This window comes from Haliotis rubra, unplaced genomic scaffold, assembly GCF_003918875.1.
Source record: "Haliotis rubra isolate DU_JTF1 unplaced genomic scaffold, ASM391887v1 Scf10, whole genome shotgun sequence".
Taxonomy (NCBI): Eukaryota; Metazoa; Mollusca; class Gastropoda; order Lepetellida; family Haliotidae; genus Haliotis; species Haliotis rubra.
In genome coordinates, this window is record NW_025764892.1 from 3,452,416 (window position 1) to 3,472,271 (window position 19,856).

At 41.1% G+C, this 19,856-nt stretch overlaps 1 protein-coding gene across 1 annotated transcript in view; it reads right to left on the minus strand.

Moving 5' to 3' along the window:
* LOC124261955 (trimethylguanosine synthase-like) overlaps nucleotides 1–18,078 on the minus strand; it is a 19,949-nt gene extending 1,871 nt beyond the window's left edge. Inside the window, 13 exon segments of the mRNA XM_046696357.1 lie at nucleotides 488–520; nucleotides 522–567; nucleotides 1,371–1,432; nucleotides 1,434–1,588; nucleotides 2,265–2,376; nucleotides 2,379–2,398; nucleotides 2,947–3,554; nucleotides 4,156–4,242; nucleotides 4,398–4,491; nucleotides 5,274–7,176; nucleotides 7,657–8,005; nucleotides 16,402–16,512; nucleotides 18,027–18,078. Of these exon segments, the coding sequence (XP_046552313.1) occupies nucleotides 488–520; nucleotides 522–567; nucleotides 1,371–1,432; nucleotides 1,434–1,588; nucleotides 2,265–2,376; nucleotides 2,379–2,398; nucleotides 2,947–3,554; nucleotides 4,156–4,242; nucleotides 4,398–4,491; nucleotides 5,274–7,176; nucleotides 7,657–8,005; nucleotides 16,402–16,511 (3,579 nt within the window). The 5' untranslated portion in view covers nucleotide 16,512; nucleotides 18,027–18,078.
* Between the last annotated feature and the right edge of the window lie 1,778 nt (nucleotides 18,079–19,856).

Genomic DNA, 19,856 nt, shown 5'->3' on the forward strand with positions numbered 1-19,856 from the left:
CTTACAACAAGAACAATCTGCTAAGCACAACACATCTAACACTGGATTTTCCTGGGGTCGAACTCTGATCCCAATATACAATGAGAAACTATCATGATTAACATATCCAAGTTAATCAACCAAGGGTATTTAAGAATGAATGAATAATTATTGCTTTACGCCGCATCAACATATTTAAGAATTAATGACTAATTATTGTAACAAGTAAATGGTTATTATGTAAATCTATGTCCATAAACAAGCTCATGATCAAGCGGAGAGGGTGGATGAATGTTGTTTTGTCACAGTTAGCAACTGTCATACCATAAACTTTATCTGTATGCTGGATAAATGATGCGTACCAGTATTTGAAATATTCAGATACACATTCATTTTTCTTTCTTCCAGCTAATTTGTTAAAAATCATTTATGAATTTTAAACACTACAATCTTTAGAACAAGCACAGGCTACTGGGGACACACATCATGATTGGGAGAAATGACCCACCTGTTCAACATTGGCATTTCTTGGCACAAAAAAATGCTATGTTCTCTGTGATTTTCCTTGTCATTTCAAATATCCTGGAAGTAGACTAGTTAAGGAAAACAGTAACATATATTAGATTACATTGCCCTTTCAGGCTAAAACAACTTGCAGATGACCAACAATGAAATCATAACAAATCTAAACATAAGTTTGTTCAGTATAATACAACCCTGGTAACTGAAGACATATTGCAAGGACCAAAGGATTTATTTTGAGATGGAGAAAACTTTAAATAAGAGTAAACAAGAAGACAAAGTCATCAATATCCCCCGCAATGTCAAAATACTCTTCATGATTATGTCTACGAGTTATGATTATGTCAAATATTTAGGTGTGTATATAGAAAACTGGAAGGAGAGTATTGAAAGGTTTTTAAAGTTCTGCTCCAGAAAACAGCACTATCACCAATTTCAGGCTAAGTCGAACTTGTTGCCATGGAAATGCCAAAAATATTTTATTCAGAATTCCAAAACTACCAAAAGGCACCAGTACACCACCAGATCCATGTATGTGCCAAGTTTGGCGAAGAAATAATGAACGGTTTTAGAGTTTTGCTCCAGAAACGACAAATGTGCACGGACGGACGGACGGAGTCCATTTTAATACCCCCCGCAAAACGCGTTGCGGGGGATAATTAACTATTACATAAATGGACTGATTGAAGGGAGATAACCATGTAGAGGTGGAGATCTGTTTATAGAGTCAGGTGCATACATTTTATCTTTTGAAAAGTAGAAAGAATCCCCTGAAAATCACTGATACTTTCACCAAGACACTGATACACCAGTAGATATAGTCAACACAGAGGTGGTGAAGACATGTATCATAGTTTTGTAAAGGATATGTCTTGAGTTCTATCATGGTCTCGAGGTCATACACCTCTGACCCCAGGTAATCCGGCCCTCCCCCAGGGTGGGGACAGGAAGACCACATCAGCCTTGAGGGTTGGGGCCACCAGGAGGTAATCCCCCAGGATGAACTCTATCCTGTCGGACACACCGTACACCCCAGCATTGTGGCGTGCTAGCTCTAACTTCACGGGGTCGATGTCAACAGCGATTACTGCAACATACAGCCACATTTCTAAAATTGCACATGGAAATGTTATAATAAATGTGTAAAGGTAAAAACTACATTCTAATACTTTTTTGACACTGGACAAGACAAAGTGTTCGATTACGACAAGTAACAGAACCTGATTACCTGATCCAACTGATCTTTTGGAAATGAGAAGATGAGATATGAGTTTTGAAAGGCTAATGACATTGGTTGATCCTACAATCACAGTCTACACATATAGATATATATATGTCCATCGACGTTTTCCAGACTCCAGTCCATGGTTTGGGGTGCTGATAATGTTAAAATCGTAACTTGAATCACATTATGCATTCTTAAACGTAATTGTGACTAAGTTATCTTTAAATGTGTATCTTTTTTTCATGGCGGCAGTCTGTAAAGAATCTAGTCTAGATCAGAAAATTCATCATGGGCATCGATCTTCGTAGTTGGAATATTAAATGCTTCAATGTACATCAACCAAGCCAGCGAGCCTGACCACCCGATCCTGTTAGTCACCTCTTACAACAAGCATGGATTGCGTAAGATGAATTCTAACTCAGATCTTCTCAGGTATCATGTGACTTTCACACAGAAATTCTCAAACACTGTTATATGCCCAAATGGCTAAATCCTATAAATATATGCAACGCACTAATAACAATTATAAGTAACATACCTCTCTCACAGAAGAAAGCAAACTGTATAGCATTTCCACCGGCGCCACAGAAGGCGTCTACGACAGTGTCACACTGACATCTCTCTGCAATGTGTTCCGCTATCTTCTCCGGCGCGTGACAGAGAACCAGCTCTCTGGCAACAACAAACATCGGTTCATACTGGTATCTGACATGTTTATATTTCCCAAACATTTCCACCATCAATGGAGGTCTGATGGCATATCAAGAATTCGTAAAGAAATTTGCAAATGAATTCTCCTCAACACTAACAATCAATCAGCTGTAAGTTCTTTCAAACCCACTTATAAATAGGCATAACTTCACGTTGGTCACTCAAGGACTTATTTCAAGAAAAATATAAACACGGGTGGAAATAACCCATTGCCCAACGTCCGAGTCCAGTGTTTTTTTCTGTCGGGCAAGCAAATATGTATATCACACTGTACCGTTGTCCAGTTGACTTTCCAATGTTAATTATGTTGTTTATTTAAAAAATCAACAAGAAAACAGCCGGTATAGTGGAAAAATTATCAGGGCAAGTGAATTTACATGTGCCACTGTACCGGAGTACACTAGCAGTTTTAAAGTTATTTCCACCCCTGAAACAGACATCATGAAACACAAATTCCTGAAAAGTTCTCAAATGATATTCATATTTTACCACTAGACAGTCAAACCCACCTCTATCTAGCTTAATGCCCTCATCGAACTTGGAGAACAGCCTGTATCTCTGAAACCAGTACTTCTTCAACTCCTCATCAGATGCAACATCTTCAGGCATGGGAATACTGGGACGTTTCTGCTTCTTCTTTTTCTTCTTCTTAGACTTTGATTTTGACACAACCTTATCCCAAGTGTCCTGCTTGGAAACAGTTTCAACGTTATCCATCTGTAAGTCTTCCTTTGAAACAACAGATGCATCTTTATGCTGTTCAGAATCTGAATCCTCCAAGATCAGATCCTTGTCTTCTGTACTGGTTGCAGGCACAAGATGTTCCTCAACAGATGCATCTTTCTGCTGCTCAGAATCACCATCCTCAAAGTCCACACCCTTACTGGCTGCAGGTGCAAGATGCTCCTCTAGAACCTCATCAGAGTCCTGAGATACTTTTAAGCGTTTGAGCAGGAAAGATTTGACTTTCCTCAGAGATTTACTCTCCCCTGGTTTGCCATCATCATCAAATTTTATGTGTACAGGCTTCTGACCAAGATTTAGGTTTCGAGTCTGACTCAGAACCTTAGCTTCCTTGTATGTTACATGTCCATCTTTGATTCTAGGCAGAGTATCACTGAAAATAACAAACTCATAATTAAGAGAAAATAAGTGAGACAAATGTCATGCCACTTTTAGCAATATTTTAGCAATATCATAGTGGAGGACATAGGCTTCAGACGTTGTACCCAAGTGAGAAATCAAACCAGGGATGAGTGATCGCATTAACTACTAGGCTACCCAACCAGGAAAAGTGTACCTGTACATGAACACTGGTCATGAGCCTGAATGATAATTAAAAGCTAAGTCAGTGAATTGGGTTTTAACGTCACTGAACATTATTCCAGTTAAATCACAGTGTGTGGGAGGAAAGCCTGCATTGAGGTTAACCTCCGGCATGTACTAGGTTCGCTGAAACATTACAGGACAAATCTTGAAATATGATCAGGGTACACCAGGATTAAAACCCACAATCACAGGTTTCTATGTGTCCAAAGGAAGCAGTTCTGCTCATTGAACTGGAGGGCCTTTCATACAGGTAAAAAGCAAGAGCATGTCGTATCCTAATTCTTTTTAGTATGTTCTCAAATTCCTTTCATCATCTGACAAGAACCAGTGTGATTATTTGCAAAGCAGAGGTAAAATCTATGTTCAGCAGAGTCAGCAGAGAAATATACCTTTCCTCAGTAGACAGTTTGTAGCCAAAAGACTCTAAGGCTTCCCGAACTGTCTTCTTTTTCTTGGGACTGCCGTCTATTTCATGACTGGAATGAAGAATTAACATAAAAATTAACTATTCAAAACATGTCAATTCAAAGAGAAACATAGCTAACATGAAAAATATATCATTTTGCATTATTATATTATTTGTTATAAGAAATCTTAAATATGTAAATTAATGTTCAGATCATTAACTCACCCTTTGGGAAGCTTTATAGGAACTTCATCAGGAGGTTCCTCACCATCATCTTCTGACTGGGTTGGCTTATAGGTTGAAGTTGTCTCCCCTGTGCCTAATGATATCACAAATATGTAATTTTTTTAAGTAAAATTCAGAAATTCAGGAGACAGTGACAAGTAAGGCAGGTCACCTGACTGTTTTGCGTGGGAAAGGGCAAAAGGGAGGTAACTCGTGGGTGAGTGTATTTATACGTCCGCTTCGGGAACTTCAAGGGATTCAAGTGTTCCACTACCATTCGAAAGGGAAAGGGAGATAAGCAAAAGATCATGAGTCAGGATAAGTAAAAATGTAACTATTTTCAAAGTGACACAAGATATATGGATTTCAACTTTGTATCATCAATTACTTTTAAAAAAATTCCACGTTACTTCTTTGTAATAGCCTTCAAAGACTAAGTAGAAAAGTAGAGAAGCTGAAATCCACAAGTTATCTCCCTTAACATTCTTTGGTGCTTAGTGCCACACTCCATAAAATAGATGAGTCAGAACCAGACAATCCAGTGACGGACACTGATCCACCCAACTGAGATAAAATGATGTGCATCAACCAAATCAGCAAGCCTGACTACCCAATTACATCAGTTGATTCTTACAACATGGATCGGTTGCTGAAGACCAATTCTAACTTCACCACACCACTGGGGTGACCAGTGGTGAGAAATACTTTTGTATAGGGATGACTAAATCAATTAACCGGAATCACTGAATCAATTTCTATGAGAAAGATAAAACTGACTTTGGCAAAATACTTTCATACAGGTGTCAAACTTTAACTTTTATAAAAATAACCCAATACTGAAAATGAGATCATGACTAATATTACAAATATGCATACCTTGACAATGAATTAACTGACTGTTCTGAGAACCACTTTTTCTGCGCCTTCTCTTTCCAGTCCCACTTCCATCACATGGTTCTGCATCAGCATCTCCATCAGGACCCTCCTGCCCAATAGGATGTGAAGGAGGCATTGACTGATGTCCAGCATCTCCATCAGGTCTGTCCTGCCCAACAGAATGTGGAGGAGGCATCAACTGATCCTCAGCATCTCCATCAGGTCTGTTCTGCCCAATAGGATGTTGAAGAGGCATCGACTGATATCTAGCATTTCCATCAGGGCTGTCCTGCCCAATAGAATGTGGAGGAGGCATCAACTGATCCTCAGCATCTCCATCAGGATTGTCCTGCTCAGCAGGATGTGGAAGAGGAAGTAACTGGCCACTGTCACCATCAGGAGTAATTACAGCACTTTTGACATCGTTAAGACTTAGATTCATCTCTGTAAGCTTTGCACATGGCAAATTCTGCTCCTGATCACCATACTGCTTGCCATCACAGCAAGCCTTACTGGAAATCAAGGATTTGCTTTCATCACAGCCTGTGTGACTTTCATCTCCCTCATCTGTCATCCTAACCCCAAGTCCTTCAGCTTCTAGACCACTGTCAGGACTGGGATTCAAAGGTTCAGAAGATTCTACTTGCATGACCTCTTCTGATGCATCAGGACCAACTTGTAGAACACCTTCTGCTATTGTTAATTTATCTGAATTAGCTTTATCTTTCAGTGCATGGTAGTTTTCTAGACTCTCTGTGAACCATGATGTGAATCTGTTGTAGTGATACCAGTAGACTTCAGTGTAATGTTCTTCCCATAGATCCGTCCACATTTTGTCACAGTTCACCTCCTCCTCCATGACTTCCTCCTCACCATCTTTCTTCCTAATCTCTGATTGGTCAGTTTCACCTGTGTCAGGCTCTGCCATTGGTTGAGGACATGCATAGCTATGCATCATTTGAACAACTTCAGTAGTTCCTGTTAGTGTCTCAGGTTCATTTACTGCTGGCTCTTCAGCCTGATGTTGTTCACTACTACATTTCATTGTGCTTTCAATAGCCTGGTTGAACAACACAAAATTATCACCAATTCTCTTAGAAATATCACCCTGCACTTGCTCCACTGTTTCAGAACTTTCCTTGGAAACACATTCTACATCCCCTGAGGCTTTAGTTGAAGGTATTAGCGGACTCAGTGCTTCTATACTTTCAACACCTTTGCCACACACACCAACAACATCAACAGAATGTAACTTTGTTTGAATACTGCTACCATCAGAACATTCAGACTTTAGGACCTCTGTCACAAGAGGTTTTAGAAAACATTTTTCATCTATAACCCCATGAATATCATCCTGCATTAACTCGTCATTACTCCCAACACCTTTCCACCCTATGTCCCTCTTCCTTTGTGAAACTCCATCCCCAACCACTTCCCTTTCTGCATCCTGAGTCACTTGCCCCTCCCCTTCCTTTTCTACATCCATATCCCCCTGCCCCTCCCCCTTCGCCCTGACAGTCCAGCTGCCTTCCTCGTCTAGCACCAGCTCATCCCCTGCTCCTACCTCCACCTCTACCACTGACGGCATCACTGTGAGTTTGTCATAGTCAATATGGTCAGGATATTTCGACACCCAACCCTGCCACACAACCATCTCCCCATACTTCGTCCAGAACTCCTGCCATGCTGTCTCCAGGTCCTGTGTTGGTTCCACATCAGCGGAAGCTGATTGAAAATTCATATCAGACATAGTTTGTTGAGCAAAGGTTTCGCCATGGCTGGTTTCTTCTGCATACTGCTCGGTATCAACTGGTGGATCATCTTTCAAGTGTTTGTGTTTTGATTTCTTTGCCTTTTTTCGTTTCTTTTTGGAAGTTGTTTTTTCAGTATTATATACCACAGTCTGAAAATGTGTTATTGAAACATTAGCGATGAGCCTAAGTGGACTTTAACATCAATAGGGTTTGCGTTCAAGATCATTGCATTTACATATCAACATGCATGCACAGGTAGGTGGGTAGGTAAGCATTCCAAGATGTTTTATAAGTAGTTTTACATCATGTTTAGCAATATTCCAGCAATATTCCAGCAATATCACGAAATGGCACACCAGAAATGGGCTCGACACCTTTGAACCCATGGTTGGTGTTAAAAACAGGTCTTCAGTGTGTTGAGTGAACGCTTTAACCAGTAGGCTACCCCACGGCCCCAAATACCTCTCAACATTTCAGATGCTAAACATCAATTTATATCTTCATTCATTTCTTAACCGGGATAGACATTTACAGGTTAAATTACATGTTCTGATCTAAATGTAGTAATGAATTAGCACTAGAAATTCCAAAGACTGGTCAATCCAAATGGTCTAGTACTGTGTAATCACCTGGGCTTTCTTTTTGGACTTCTGTGATCCAAAACTGGCAGGTAAGCCCATTTGCTGCATCATAAGCTGCTCTTCATTATCATAAGGACATTCTTCCTCCAGGTCTTCCTCTTCATCCTCTTTGATTAATGCCTGATTTAACCTCTGATCGGTAGTTGCCATCTTCACGAACTCATCTGACACAGTGTCGACATCCAGCTTCTCTGTTGGGCTGGAGGCCAGACCTGTTGAATGGACAACTGCAACAGGTTCTGTTGGTTTGTCCTTAACCTTGCCATCATCCTCCTCATCTTCATCTGTTTCAGAGGCTGACTCTGTCCACAGACCCTGCTTATACAGCCTGGAATCACTGAATTGTGAATGAAAAAAAATATCAACATGTAAAATATCTGAATCAAACAGAGATGGAATTGGGCTTCAAGGAAGGGAAGGAGTATTGTTTAATGCCACATTGAACATTCTCGACACATCATGTGGTTTGACATTCTAAATAATGGTACAAACAGTGGAAAATGTTTCAATAATGACAAATGTAAGGATAAGAACTTTTTTTTGTAAGTGAACTTATTTTGAAGTTTGAACTACTAAACTTCCCTACTTTGCCACTCAAAGCAATATTTCAATAAGCAGCTTGATAAATCTTACCAATTTTAAAAACAACTTGCGTCAATTACATCCTAGATTGATACATATAAACACTATCAACAATAAACACTATCAACAATTACCTATCCACCCAGAAAATAGTATAACACATCATCAATACCAAAAGTCATGTTGATGAGTGAATTTCAGTATGACACATCGTAGGGTATGAAACTCCCAAACATTTCAGCCAGACCACAGGGCTGGTTAGATGTAAAAGTTGCCATCCCTGACCAAAACTTACCTGCCCACAAAATATCTTCATATACATGTCTAAATTTTAAACCGACAGTTGGGCAGGGGAATGTGAGCATCTGGCAGTCCGTGTTGAAAATAACCCATCCCGGGCAGTCGGGCAGGCAGCCAGGTATTTCGAACGCTGCACATCGTAACACATTATTGTGTCTATGATGTTGTCACTTCCTGCGAGGATTTCATGTTAGAAAAGTACCCTACCAACCTGTTTTGATCGACAGGAGTTTTTTATTTTCCATATTTCATGTACAAGCAAACATGTATAGATAAGTTTCATAATAATACAATGGTATATGTACACGTATGAAAATGTACAGTTGGCTAAAAAAAGTAAAAATGTAATTTTTAGAGTAAAATTGATATTTTATACTTATCCTGACTCATGCTCTTTTGCTTGTCTTCTTCTTCTTGCGAACATAGTGGAACACTTGTATCTCCTTATTTGAAGCTCCCTTCAAAATAAAATCACTAATTGGTACTCACCACGAGTTGCTCCCCTTTGTCTCCCCTGGCGGGAAAAGGTGTCGCCACCCTCTGGCCATGTGCTCCACTCTCTCCTGATTTAGCGAGCCCAACACTTGAATTTACAGGGAAATCCAAAGTGTTATGTGGGGAGGATGGGAGGGCTAACCTCATGAGTCAGGATAAGTATAAAATATCAATTTTACTCTAAAAATTACATATTTTCCCTTATCCTGACTCATGCTCTTTGTTTGTAGCATCCTACGGAACGGAGGTGGGTAACAGAATACTTTGGATTTATAATTAGTGATTTTGTATAGATATACTGTAATATCCCCTACGGGAACTTCATGAAGTCTTAGATTTAGGATGTATCCTGTATAAAAAGAAAACCATAGGTTATATAAAGCCATTAAAGGGAATTACATTATGAATATATTGAACAATACATATAAATTATATATATATATATATAGGTGACTCTGATAGAGGCACTGAAATTGACTATATCCAAGTATATGCTTAAGGTAGAATACTTAAGCTGAACATATATACATAGCCCTAAAACTCCTTAGAGTTATAAGCTAGATGAGTATGTATAAAATACATATTAATCTTGTGAGGCTAATATTTTAACGCTTCACGAGGGACTGTCAGTTGCTGAGCGAGGACCAGTGGTCCGAATGGTGAATGCCAGAGACATCTTCTGTAGTGATGTCTCTTAGGTAGTGATTAGCAAATACCATGTTAGATTTCCAATAGCATCCTTCCATAATGCGTGTTCAAGGAACAGTTACCGTGTAGGGAGGGTAGAGGCCAGTGCCCTGATCTCATGTGGATTTGATGCTGTTGGTGGGTCCAAGCCTGCTGCCTTGTAGGCACGGAGAATGACAGTCCTTATCCAAATAGATATTGTGGTCCGTGACACTTCTGTTTGATTCGAAGTAGGCGATAATGGGATGAATAAACGTTTGAGAAATCTTCTCCTTGTTTTGGATCGTCAAATAAACTTTGAGCGCTCTTACCGACACAGTGATAGGTCTTGTGTATCTTGTGATCCGAGAATAGAGGATAGCGCCGGGATGTGGAATAATCTGTCTGGTTGACCTGGCAGTTGATTCTTTGCAATGAAATCCCATCTTAATCCGAGGTGCGCTGTGTTATGATTGTCATCAAACTGTATCCTCTCAGTAATCCAGAGCGTGAATTTCAGACATTCTTGCTGCTGTGGCTAGCGATAGCAGAAACAATGTTTTCTGTGAGAGAAATTCAAAGTTTGTCGATTCCAAGGGTTCATAGACCTCACTTTCGTGAGGTGTTGTAACACTACATTCAGATCCCAAGCTGGGCGTGGAACTTCCGCTTTGGTCCTCCAATCGAAAGCTCGTAGTAAGGCCAGTAACTCTGGAGATCTTGTCAATTTGACACCCTTCTCATGGTGATTACAGAGCTAAGCGGCAAGATATGTTGATATCGTTGAACCTTTTAAATGTTTGTTTTGGCGTAGTAACACAAATAGTCTGCCACTTGAGGTTGTGAAGCCTCTCTTGCTGTAAACCCTTTCTTTGTTGCATAATTTTCAAACTGTGCCACTTGTCGCCGCATTGCCACGAGTTGAGTAACGTAAGGCAAGCGTGACTGCTTTTGCCGCCCTGGCAGAATATCCTCTCTTGTTTAAACACATTTGTATACAGTCCATACGTGTAGTTGGAACATTGCTGGGTTTCCGTGCACTTGTTTGGTGTGAGGATGAATTAACAGGTTTGGCGCTTGGGTAGCTCCAGTGTTGGTTGACCGATTTCTTGAATTAGTATGGGAAACCACGCTCTGGCCGGCCAGTAGGGCGCGACCAAAGTGAGTTGTAGGCTCTGTGTTTGTCTGATTTTCTGTAATACTTGAGGTATTATTGCTGGCGGCGGAAACGCTGCGTGCGCATTGAGGCCTTCCCATGATAGACTTAGAGCGTCCGTTGCCCAAGCTTGGGGGTCTGGGACTGGTGACACGAATGTCGGTAGCTGATTGTTGAATCGCGTGGCGAATAGGTCTATTAGCGGCGCTCCTAATTGCTTGATTATCTGTGCAAAAATTTCCCGTTGATCATCCACTCTGTCGGTGATGGTAGATGAGGCCGAGAGAGAGCGTCTGCTAGTATATTTCTGGCTCCGGGAATGTGCACTGCTTTGACATGTAGATTTAGATCTTGTATTAAATCGAACAGTTGAAAGCTTAGGTTCAAAAGGTTCATCGATCTCGTTGAGCCTTGCTTGTTTATGTAGAACGCCACTGTCGAATTGTCTGTATGGATCATTAGGCCGCATTTTGTAGAAATGTGCTCCAATGTAGAATGGCGTTGATTACAGCTTTCATTTCTAGACTGTTTATATGGAGTTTGCATTCTTGCTGATTCCATAACCCTGATATCGCGTGGTTGGTGAGATGAGCTCCCCAACCTTGGAGTGACGCGATCTACATACAGATGGGTTTTGTATTCCTGCTCTGCTAAACAAATCCCTTCGCAGACATTCGATTTCTTGGTCCACCATAGTAGATGTGGTCTGAGATGTTTCGGTAGACTGAATGGTTGTACATCGTTGAGATGTGCGTTGATGAGGACCTGTAGGGGACGTAACTGTAATCTGCCTGTGACAGTCATGTCTTGGGCTGATGTGAGAAGACCTAGTAGGCTCTGCCATTGTCGCAGTGGTAACGGAGAGAGTAGAGCTGGTGGAATGGTCTGTTGTATCTTGAGCCAACGGTCTTCTGGTACCATAATACGGTTGCGATTTGTGATGAATCGAATACCTAGGAACTGTAGGTCTTGCGCGATGGTACTAGGTCCGACTTAAAGTTTACTAACCAACCTAGTTGTGTTAGTAGCTTTATGATGTAATTTAACTGTAGTTTGAGACGCAGTGGATCTTGATCTACTTGTATCCCGTCGTCGAGGTAAAACGCACTCGCGTAGCCCTTGACGATGTAGAAATTTGATAATCGGTTTCGTTATCCTCGTGGAATAGCCAGGGGCTGATGATATTCGAATGGGAGTACTTTCCACTGGTAATGTAGCCCTTCTAGAGTAAATCGTAGGTATTTCCTGGAATCGGGATGAATGGGGATGTGCAAGTAGGCATCCTGTAGATCTATGCTGCCCATGTAGTCCATAGGACCTAATCATCTGGCGTAACTGAGGTAAATGTATCATCTTGAAACTTCGTGGTTTGCGTGAGATAGTTCTTGTTGAAAAAGCTCATGTTGTAGATGAGTCTGTATTTCTCCGTGGAGTTTTTCTTGGGAACTAGGAAAACTGGGGAGTAGAAACCTGGTTCGACGTTTGCTTGATCTATTACTTCTATGGCCTGTTTGGATAGGAGTGATGAGACAGCCTCTTTTATCTTTGGTAGTTGTTGCGCTTGTAAATCGAACTTGGGGGGTTTGATTGTCAGCGGAGGCTTGTCCTGTAGAGGGATACGAAATCCGTGTTGAATAATGTTGGAGACGTAAGGATCTTGCAGTATTCCCCAGTTTTCCCAGTGTAGTTGGAGGCGTCCACCCACTTGAGCTGGTTGTACTGGAACGGCTGGGGGTGGAAGACTCCAGTCGTTCCGAACCTGTGTTTCAGCGTCTATAATTGCGGGAACCTCTGGGTGTCCTGCCTCTTCCTGATCCTCCTCTATAGTTGCCATATGGGCTTAATTTAAAAGAATCTTTACCTCTAGAGCTGGCTATCTTCCTGTCTCTTGCTCTTTGTAGGCCCGTGAACTTAGATCTGCCTGAGTATCTTTGTGAAGTCTGACGAATGACGCTGGCTAGTGTGTCCATCGATCTAATCATAAGGACTTCCCTGGAATCCTTAGAGACTTCCTTGGCGACCTTGTCGATTTCTCCGTCAAAGATGGATGTTGTCGACCACGGGGCTGTATAAAGTGGGGCTGTAAAGTTCTCCCCCCAATTACAGGAGGCGAGGAGGCCTTGACGACGAGCTAAGGTCAGTGCTGCTGAAACAGATGTAAGATGATCCGTTAAAAACTGCTGATCTTTCTTTTGCATAAGTAAGGCAGAATAAATCATTCTATCATCTTCCGTCGTGGAATCCCGGAATCTAGTAATAAGAGTCTCATTGATCGTCCTAGATCTATTTAACCCAAAGAACATACGCCTCTCGCCATGGTTTCTATATGAGCCAACTTTACGATCATCCATCTTGTAAATCTTGTTCTTTACATCGCTGATGATCTTATAGTTCTCATCGATGTCCTGGGCCTTGTAGAAGGAGTCCATGTTATGCGTGGAGAACTTCTTGGCTTGAAAGTTGGGTAGATGTGGTATCTGAACTTTCGTAGCTTTCTGGAAAGCTGCATCTAGATTCTGTGGCACTGCCGCAATCGGGTCGATCGGGGGTAGAGTGATTGCATCTGGATCATCTTCCTTCATCAAATACGTCTGAGCTGTATTGCCACTTTTAGATGGTGATGTGAGATCTAGGTTATTGACCATCCAATACCGTATCTCTGCATCAGAAAATATGATTCCTCCATCATCCTCAAAACCATCATCATTAATAAATTGTAGATGCTCTTCGGGACTGCGTGTAGCTATCTGAATATCTGATGAGGTTTGTGGCGATCTAGTTGACTTGTGCGCCGCTCTATGTGGAGATCTGATGGGTGATCGACCTGGTGATGAACGGAGTGGAGATCGTCTATGGGATGATCTTCTCGGAGACTTGTGAGGTGAATGTTGATAGCTTCGCGAAGCTCTTCGGCAGTCCCTCGATGTTCTTCTAGACGATGAAGATCTGGAATCATATGTCTTTCGCGAATGCCTTCGCTAAGCTTCATTTACGTCCGGTCCGGGGGATCGATGATATGACCTTCGCGAAGGCTTCCGTGATGTCTGATGGTCTGAGTCCATATCTAGAGATGAAATCGAAGATGGTGATGATCTCTCCCGCCATCGCGAAGGCCTTCCGCGAAGGCTGTACATCTAGGTCCTTCGTCAAGGTGGTGCGGGACTTCCTTCGCGAAGGTGACATCGTCTTGGCTGCTACGTTGACGGGGGGTGCCTCTGGGGTGCTGTCTACGTTGGAGCCTTCGCGAAGGCTCGGACCCTGCTTGCGCAGTTTGTAGTGGTCCTCCATGATGTTCATAATCTGCCGCATCATGTCTTCTGGGATGATCTGTGACGAAGTCGTCGGCGCTTTTCTGCGATGGGGTTCACATCAATGACGCCTGGCGTCGGTGTAGAGGCATCAGGCTGCATGGAGATCTCTGCAGAAGTCACAGTCGCTGACACCGGTCGCTTCTTCTGCCGTAAGTCGGGGATGATTATCGGCTGATCATCGTAGAGGCCCAACTCTGCTGCTGGAACGATCTCGGCTGAGAAAGTTCTTGCTGTCTTCGTAGATTTCCCTTTGGAAGTCTGCGCTGCCCTGGGTGTCCTCAATCTGCGTTGAGACGGCGATGAGGCCCTCTTAGACTTAGTCTGCAATGGCGGGATGTCTGGGGAGGCCGGTCGTTTCTTCGAGGTAACGGACTGCGTCCCCGTTCCTCTGCCTCAGGGTCTCTAGCAGAACACCAGGCGGAGAGGGTCGATCGCTAGCAGCTGACTGGAAGGAATATCTGGACTCTCTGCCATGTTTTGCCCTTGTTTGCGTGATCTATCTGCAGCACGTCTTAAGACGCAAAGATGATATTTATTAAATGCAGAATGAGATAAATTAATGCAGTAACTGCAACGTGAATTAAACGCACCGCGTAGAACAACTAGGGCATATTACATGTGGATCGGAGGCAGAAAACGTAATCTACAAATCGTTACAGATTTTCATGAACGAAAAAGCTAGCTGAACAATCCGCGAATACACGGAATAAACAGTAGAAATCGATAATTAATCAATACAAATAGTAAAGGATACTAGCTATACCTCTATAGTAACCTATGAGAGGTAAAAACTAAGAGATTATCAAAGGATATGTGTGTAAGGAGACACAAGGCGCTCTCACATCCTGCTCACTGGGCGAAGAAGGAGAGAGTGAAGCACATGGCCAGAGGGTGGCGACACCTTTTCCCGGCAGGGGAGACAAAGGGGAGCAACTCGTGGTGAGTACCAATTAGTGATTTTATTTTGAAGGGAGCTTCAAATAAGGAGATACAAGTGTTCCACTATGTTCGCAAGAAGAAGAAGACAAGCAAAAGAGCATGAGTCAGGATAAGGAAAAATTTGGCTGGATTATTTTCCAAGTGATAAATGTAATGTTGACCAATATTGAAAATATAATTGCTCAGATCCCGCTGATAAGTAAACATATCTTGACATATCATAGTGACGGACAATTTCATTTTTTAAATATTCTAACTTTGGTTTGAAACCATTTATGCTGCATCTGTAGATATAATGTTTGACTTCTGAAATGATTTAATTAATTGGATTAAATGTTTTTCCCTTTCAATCCCAATATAACGATTTTATTTGTAAGTTCCAGTTGTAACTGTACTGAGTTCAACCATGATTCTATTTCTTTCCATAATTTAAAAACAAAAAGACGACAGATGGACAGAAGTGACCAAATGGATCAGATTGTCGGATGGTCAGACTCAGTATCACAGTTAAAAGTGTGTCCGTGTCTTCATACCCAGATGGCAACCATCCAGGCCAACAATATTGATCACCACTCTGGTTCAGACTTAATTATTCTCACTCCAGCTTGAACATTGCTCAGTGTGGCTTTAAATGTAACGGCCATAAAATTTCCGAGTCCTGAGCTTGGATTCTAACCACAGACCTTCTGATTGAAAATGGACGCCTTGTCCACATGACCAAAGAAGTTAACCCCGTCAGCAAGCTGACAAGGTAAGGATGGTCTCTATGGGATAAATCCACGCCCTGCTACATACTCAACAGAAGGCACTTCCCAAGATGCTTAGCAGGGTACTGAGACTTGCTCAAATATAATATGAACATGCTCAACCCCACGTTAAGTGCCTATGTAGTGGCCATGCTGGGATTCGAATCCTGGACCTTATGATCTGAAATATTATCAAATTGATGATTGGTAATTCTGTTTTTGGTTGTAATGTACTCAGCGTGGGGGTGTTCATTACACCATGTACACTAAGACACGAGGGAGTTGGTGTCAACCTTCATGTTTAATTCAAGATTGCTAACTCATCTATACATGACGTCATCATCCTCGTGTAGATGACGTAATCAGAAATAAGAGGTACAATAGGGTTGGTGTTAAACTACTTATAGCAAATACACTACCAGGGTGACACATTATCACGACCAAGCAAGCTGACAAGGTAAGCATGCTATCTATGGGATGACTCCACGCCCTGCTACATAAACATCAAACAACCTTCATTTATGTTCAAAGGCTGCACCTGATAAAAGCCCTGGTACACTGACACCGGACTGCTTGTAATTCGTCATGTGCCCCCAGTCCTGTTTGCAGGATCTTCACCTCCGCAAGGTGGCTCCATCGATAACACATTCTGAAATTAAAAGCATTCTTGGCTCAAATCAAATGAGATAGTGATCAAAGTAGTGTGTTTCCAATGTATTACTTTCCAGAAATGAGAATTTAGCATCTGAAACCTCTATCTGCTGCTCAAACTGAATATGTTAACATGATGAAAGTCATCAACTCTACTTATTGATTCTAAGATGCTTCGGTGAAAGATCAAAGGCGCCGACAGTACTTTATCAGACATTAATGTGCACTTTCTCCATTACGTCACACTGTAATGCCATTCTAGTCTGCCACCTCGTGATCGAACAATTTTGCATTACGTCACAATGTAAGCGACGTCAGAATGCATGCCAGTTGTCATCGCCTCATACAGCCTCCTACAGTAAACTACTCCGTTGCATCCCGTTTCTTGGTTTGCAGTTGCTTCACGCGGTTAACGTCACTGGTGGAAACATTACGTTTATGTTTTCCGACATTTTAAATGTCTCAATTCTTTTCAGCGACACGGTAACGTTCGCAATGTTTACATTCCCATAATGCAATCGTGGATTGTTGCTTGACTACTCAGCTTCATTTGAATGTACTGATCTAAACTTACTTTGGTAGTAGAAATGCGACGTTCATATTGCCCCATATGGTTTACGTTAATGACAGATGTCATTAAAATAATTTGGAGAAGATATTTAATCCGAACATAAAACGTCATCAAACTGTTTATCGTTTGTATTTTCTGGTAACGTTCGTCTTAACGTAGGGGGCAGACACATTAATAGAACAGCACGCCAGTTAGCCCTGTGCGAGGATTCTTAATTTAGGTCACCGACACCGTCGTTTGTTTTCTGCCTTAGATAAATCGTAATTACCCTTAGAAAGTGTTAAATTTGGCATCTTAGAAAAGAAATACAGAAATACAGAAAGGAACTATTATAACGTTAAAGCACTTTGTGCTTTAACGTTATAATAGTTCAGGGTGAAAGTGTGCTTTATTACGCTATATACTACATGGTGGTAGAGCGAACTGTATTTCTTAAACATGCAATCAAATTATTGTTATAGGAAACATGTTCCGTGAGTAGTCTTTCTTGATATTTGTTGCCACAACACAAAAATATACAGGGGAATAATTGAGGAAGTTTTAGAATGAAATATCGACATATGGTTTGAGGTCCTTATAAAAGTTTTTTTCTTTTATTCGAGATCTTCAGATGTGTTATAATTATTAACTCGATTATTGGGTACAGAATTTATAATAAAAGAGGATATATGGGTCATATCGATGTGTGTAAAAACATATGCTTCCAAACCGTAAAATGGTATTTTACTATTCGGCAGCACACCAGTCTGTTAGAGATCACCAGCAATAGTAAAGTATGACTCTCAAGAATCAATTGTTGTTTAGATATATATCTCAATTGCATTCTCTCCTTTTTTCCATAAGAATTAAATATAGTGTCAGAAATTAACAAATGGAAAGAATTCTGATCGACACCATTCTTAATTTTATCTGAATCGTACAAGAAACGATCTAACCTTCACCTTTAAGATAATTCTTACATCAAAACAACGTGGGTACAGAGGCCATTTCGCGCTAGGAGGGAGACATAATTATTTGGACAAAATCTGATGATGTTAACAACGAAATATAATTTGAATGGCCATGCTTTGCATCGTATATGGGACTATATGTGTTCAAAATATATCCCAATAAACAAGGACAGTGTATATTTCAGTCTAACGTGACTTTAAACCACACGAATCTGAATTAGCGTATTACTCCCTAAGAATAATCCGGAACATTAACGGAAACCAGTAACCGGACTCCTGTGTAACTTTATCTGCTATCATCAAAATACATCGTATAAGTTTTAAATCATATACGAATGAACAGGTTTGAATCCCATGTACTGGTTATCCCTTTAAGCAGGTTCCCACATCCCAATTCCAAACGACGCGTTTATGGTAGAATCAGCGTGTATTTTGAAACTTCAGTTCAATTCTGTATTCTTCCAATTATCAAGTAATAATATCTCCTATAAAGGAATCAATCTCAGAGAGTGGTATTTATTTCCTCAACTTCTTTGGTTAAACTAAGGTTTCCAAGCTGACATTACCTTTCTGTGGCACTTCAAAGTCCCAAAGTCAACGACACAATTCTTTGATGCTGAAGAGCTAAACCTTTCTGTCTATGAGACTATGACTGCGTTCAAGTAATGCCTTCCGTATCCTGAGTATCCAAGCAACAGCTTTCTTCTACACAAGCCATTCCACTGCTTTACCCTCTTGAACGAGAATTAAAGGCGACCAATGGAATCACCTCATCTTCTTTCATATTTAGCATCTACGCATGGAGATTCAGAGTGACAAAACATGTCTGTATTTTACATCCTTTTCGTTTTGATCACATTTCAAGACATGTATAATCTGAATAAATGCTTCAATATCAAAACATACTACCGTTTTGCTCTGACGTTTTATTATAGATGACTGTTCTTTTTTTTGGTCTTTTTGTGAAATCTTATGGATTATAAATCGTCAGTAGAATAATATACATTTACCAGGATGCGTGTTCAAATGGAATTCTCAGTGTTCACGTGCGAGTCTAAGTATCAGTGAGTGAGTTAGTTTTACGCCGCACTCAGCAATATTCCAGCTATATGGCGTCAGTCTGTAAATATTACTAAAATAATCGAGTCTGAACCAGACAATCCAGTGATCAACAGCATGAGCATCGATCTACACATTTGGGATATGATGACACGTGTCAACCAAGTAAGCGAGCCTGGCCACCCGATCCCCTTAGTCGCCTCTTACGAGTTCACTGGAGGAGTCTATACAATAAACTACGGTTACAACGAACTCAGAGGGATTTATAGTTCGTTATAACCGCAGTTCGTTATACATACACATTTCGACTGAAATATACTGCAAGTGGTCTGGATAAACAAAAAAGCTCCAGTTATATTTGTCAGTTCGTTTAAAGCCTGTCGTTACAAAAGTGACGAGTGTAAATGGCAGCCATGTTGGGAAATGATCGTCACTGTCTAATCCGGCACCCTGTCTAAACCGGCATTTTATTTCGGTCCCGTGGGGTGCCGGTTTAGACAGGTTTCACTGTAGTTTACTCTGGACTTTAATCGTGGTGATTCCTGGGGCCGTACTTATCAAAGAACTAAGTTTTGACTTCAGAAAGATCTTAAGTTGTTTGATAAATACGGCCCCTGGTTTTGCAATATTTTCCAGGCAACCCATGTTGTTTATAAGAAGAGGCTTAATGAATGGGAAGGGCATGCTTGGTGACATAACCGACTTGGGACGTTCTTCATAGTGTCAGTCACCGGTTGGTCTGGTCCAAATAAGATTTGGTTA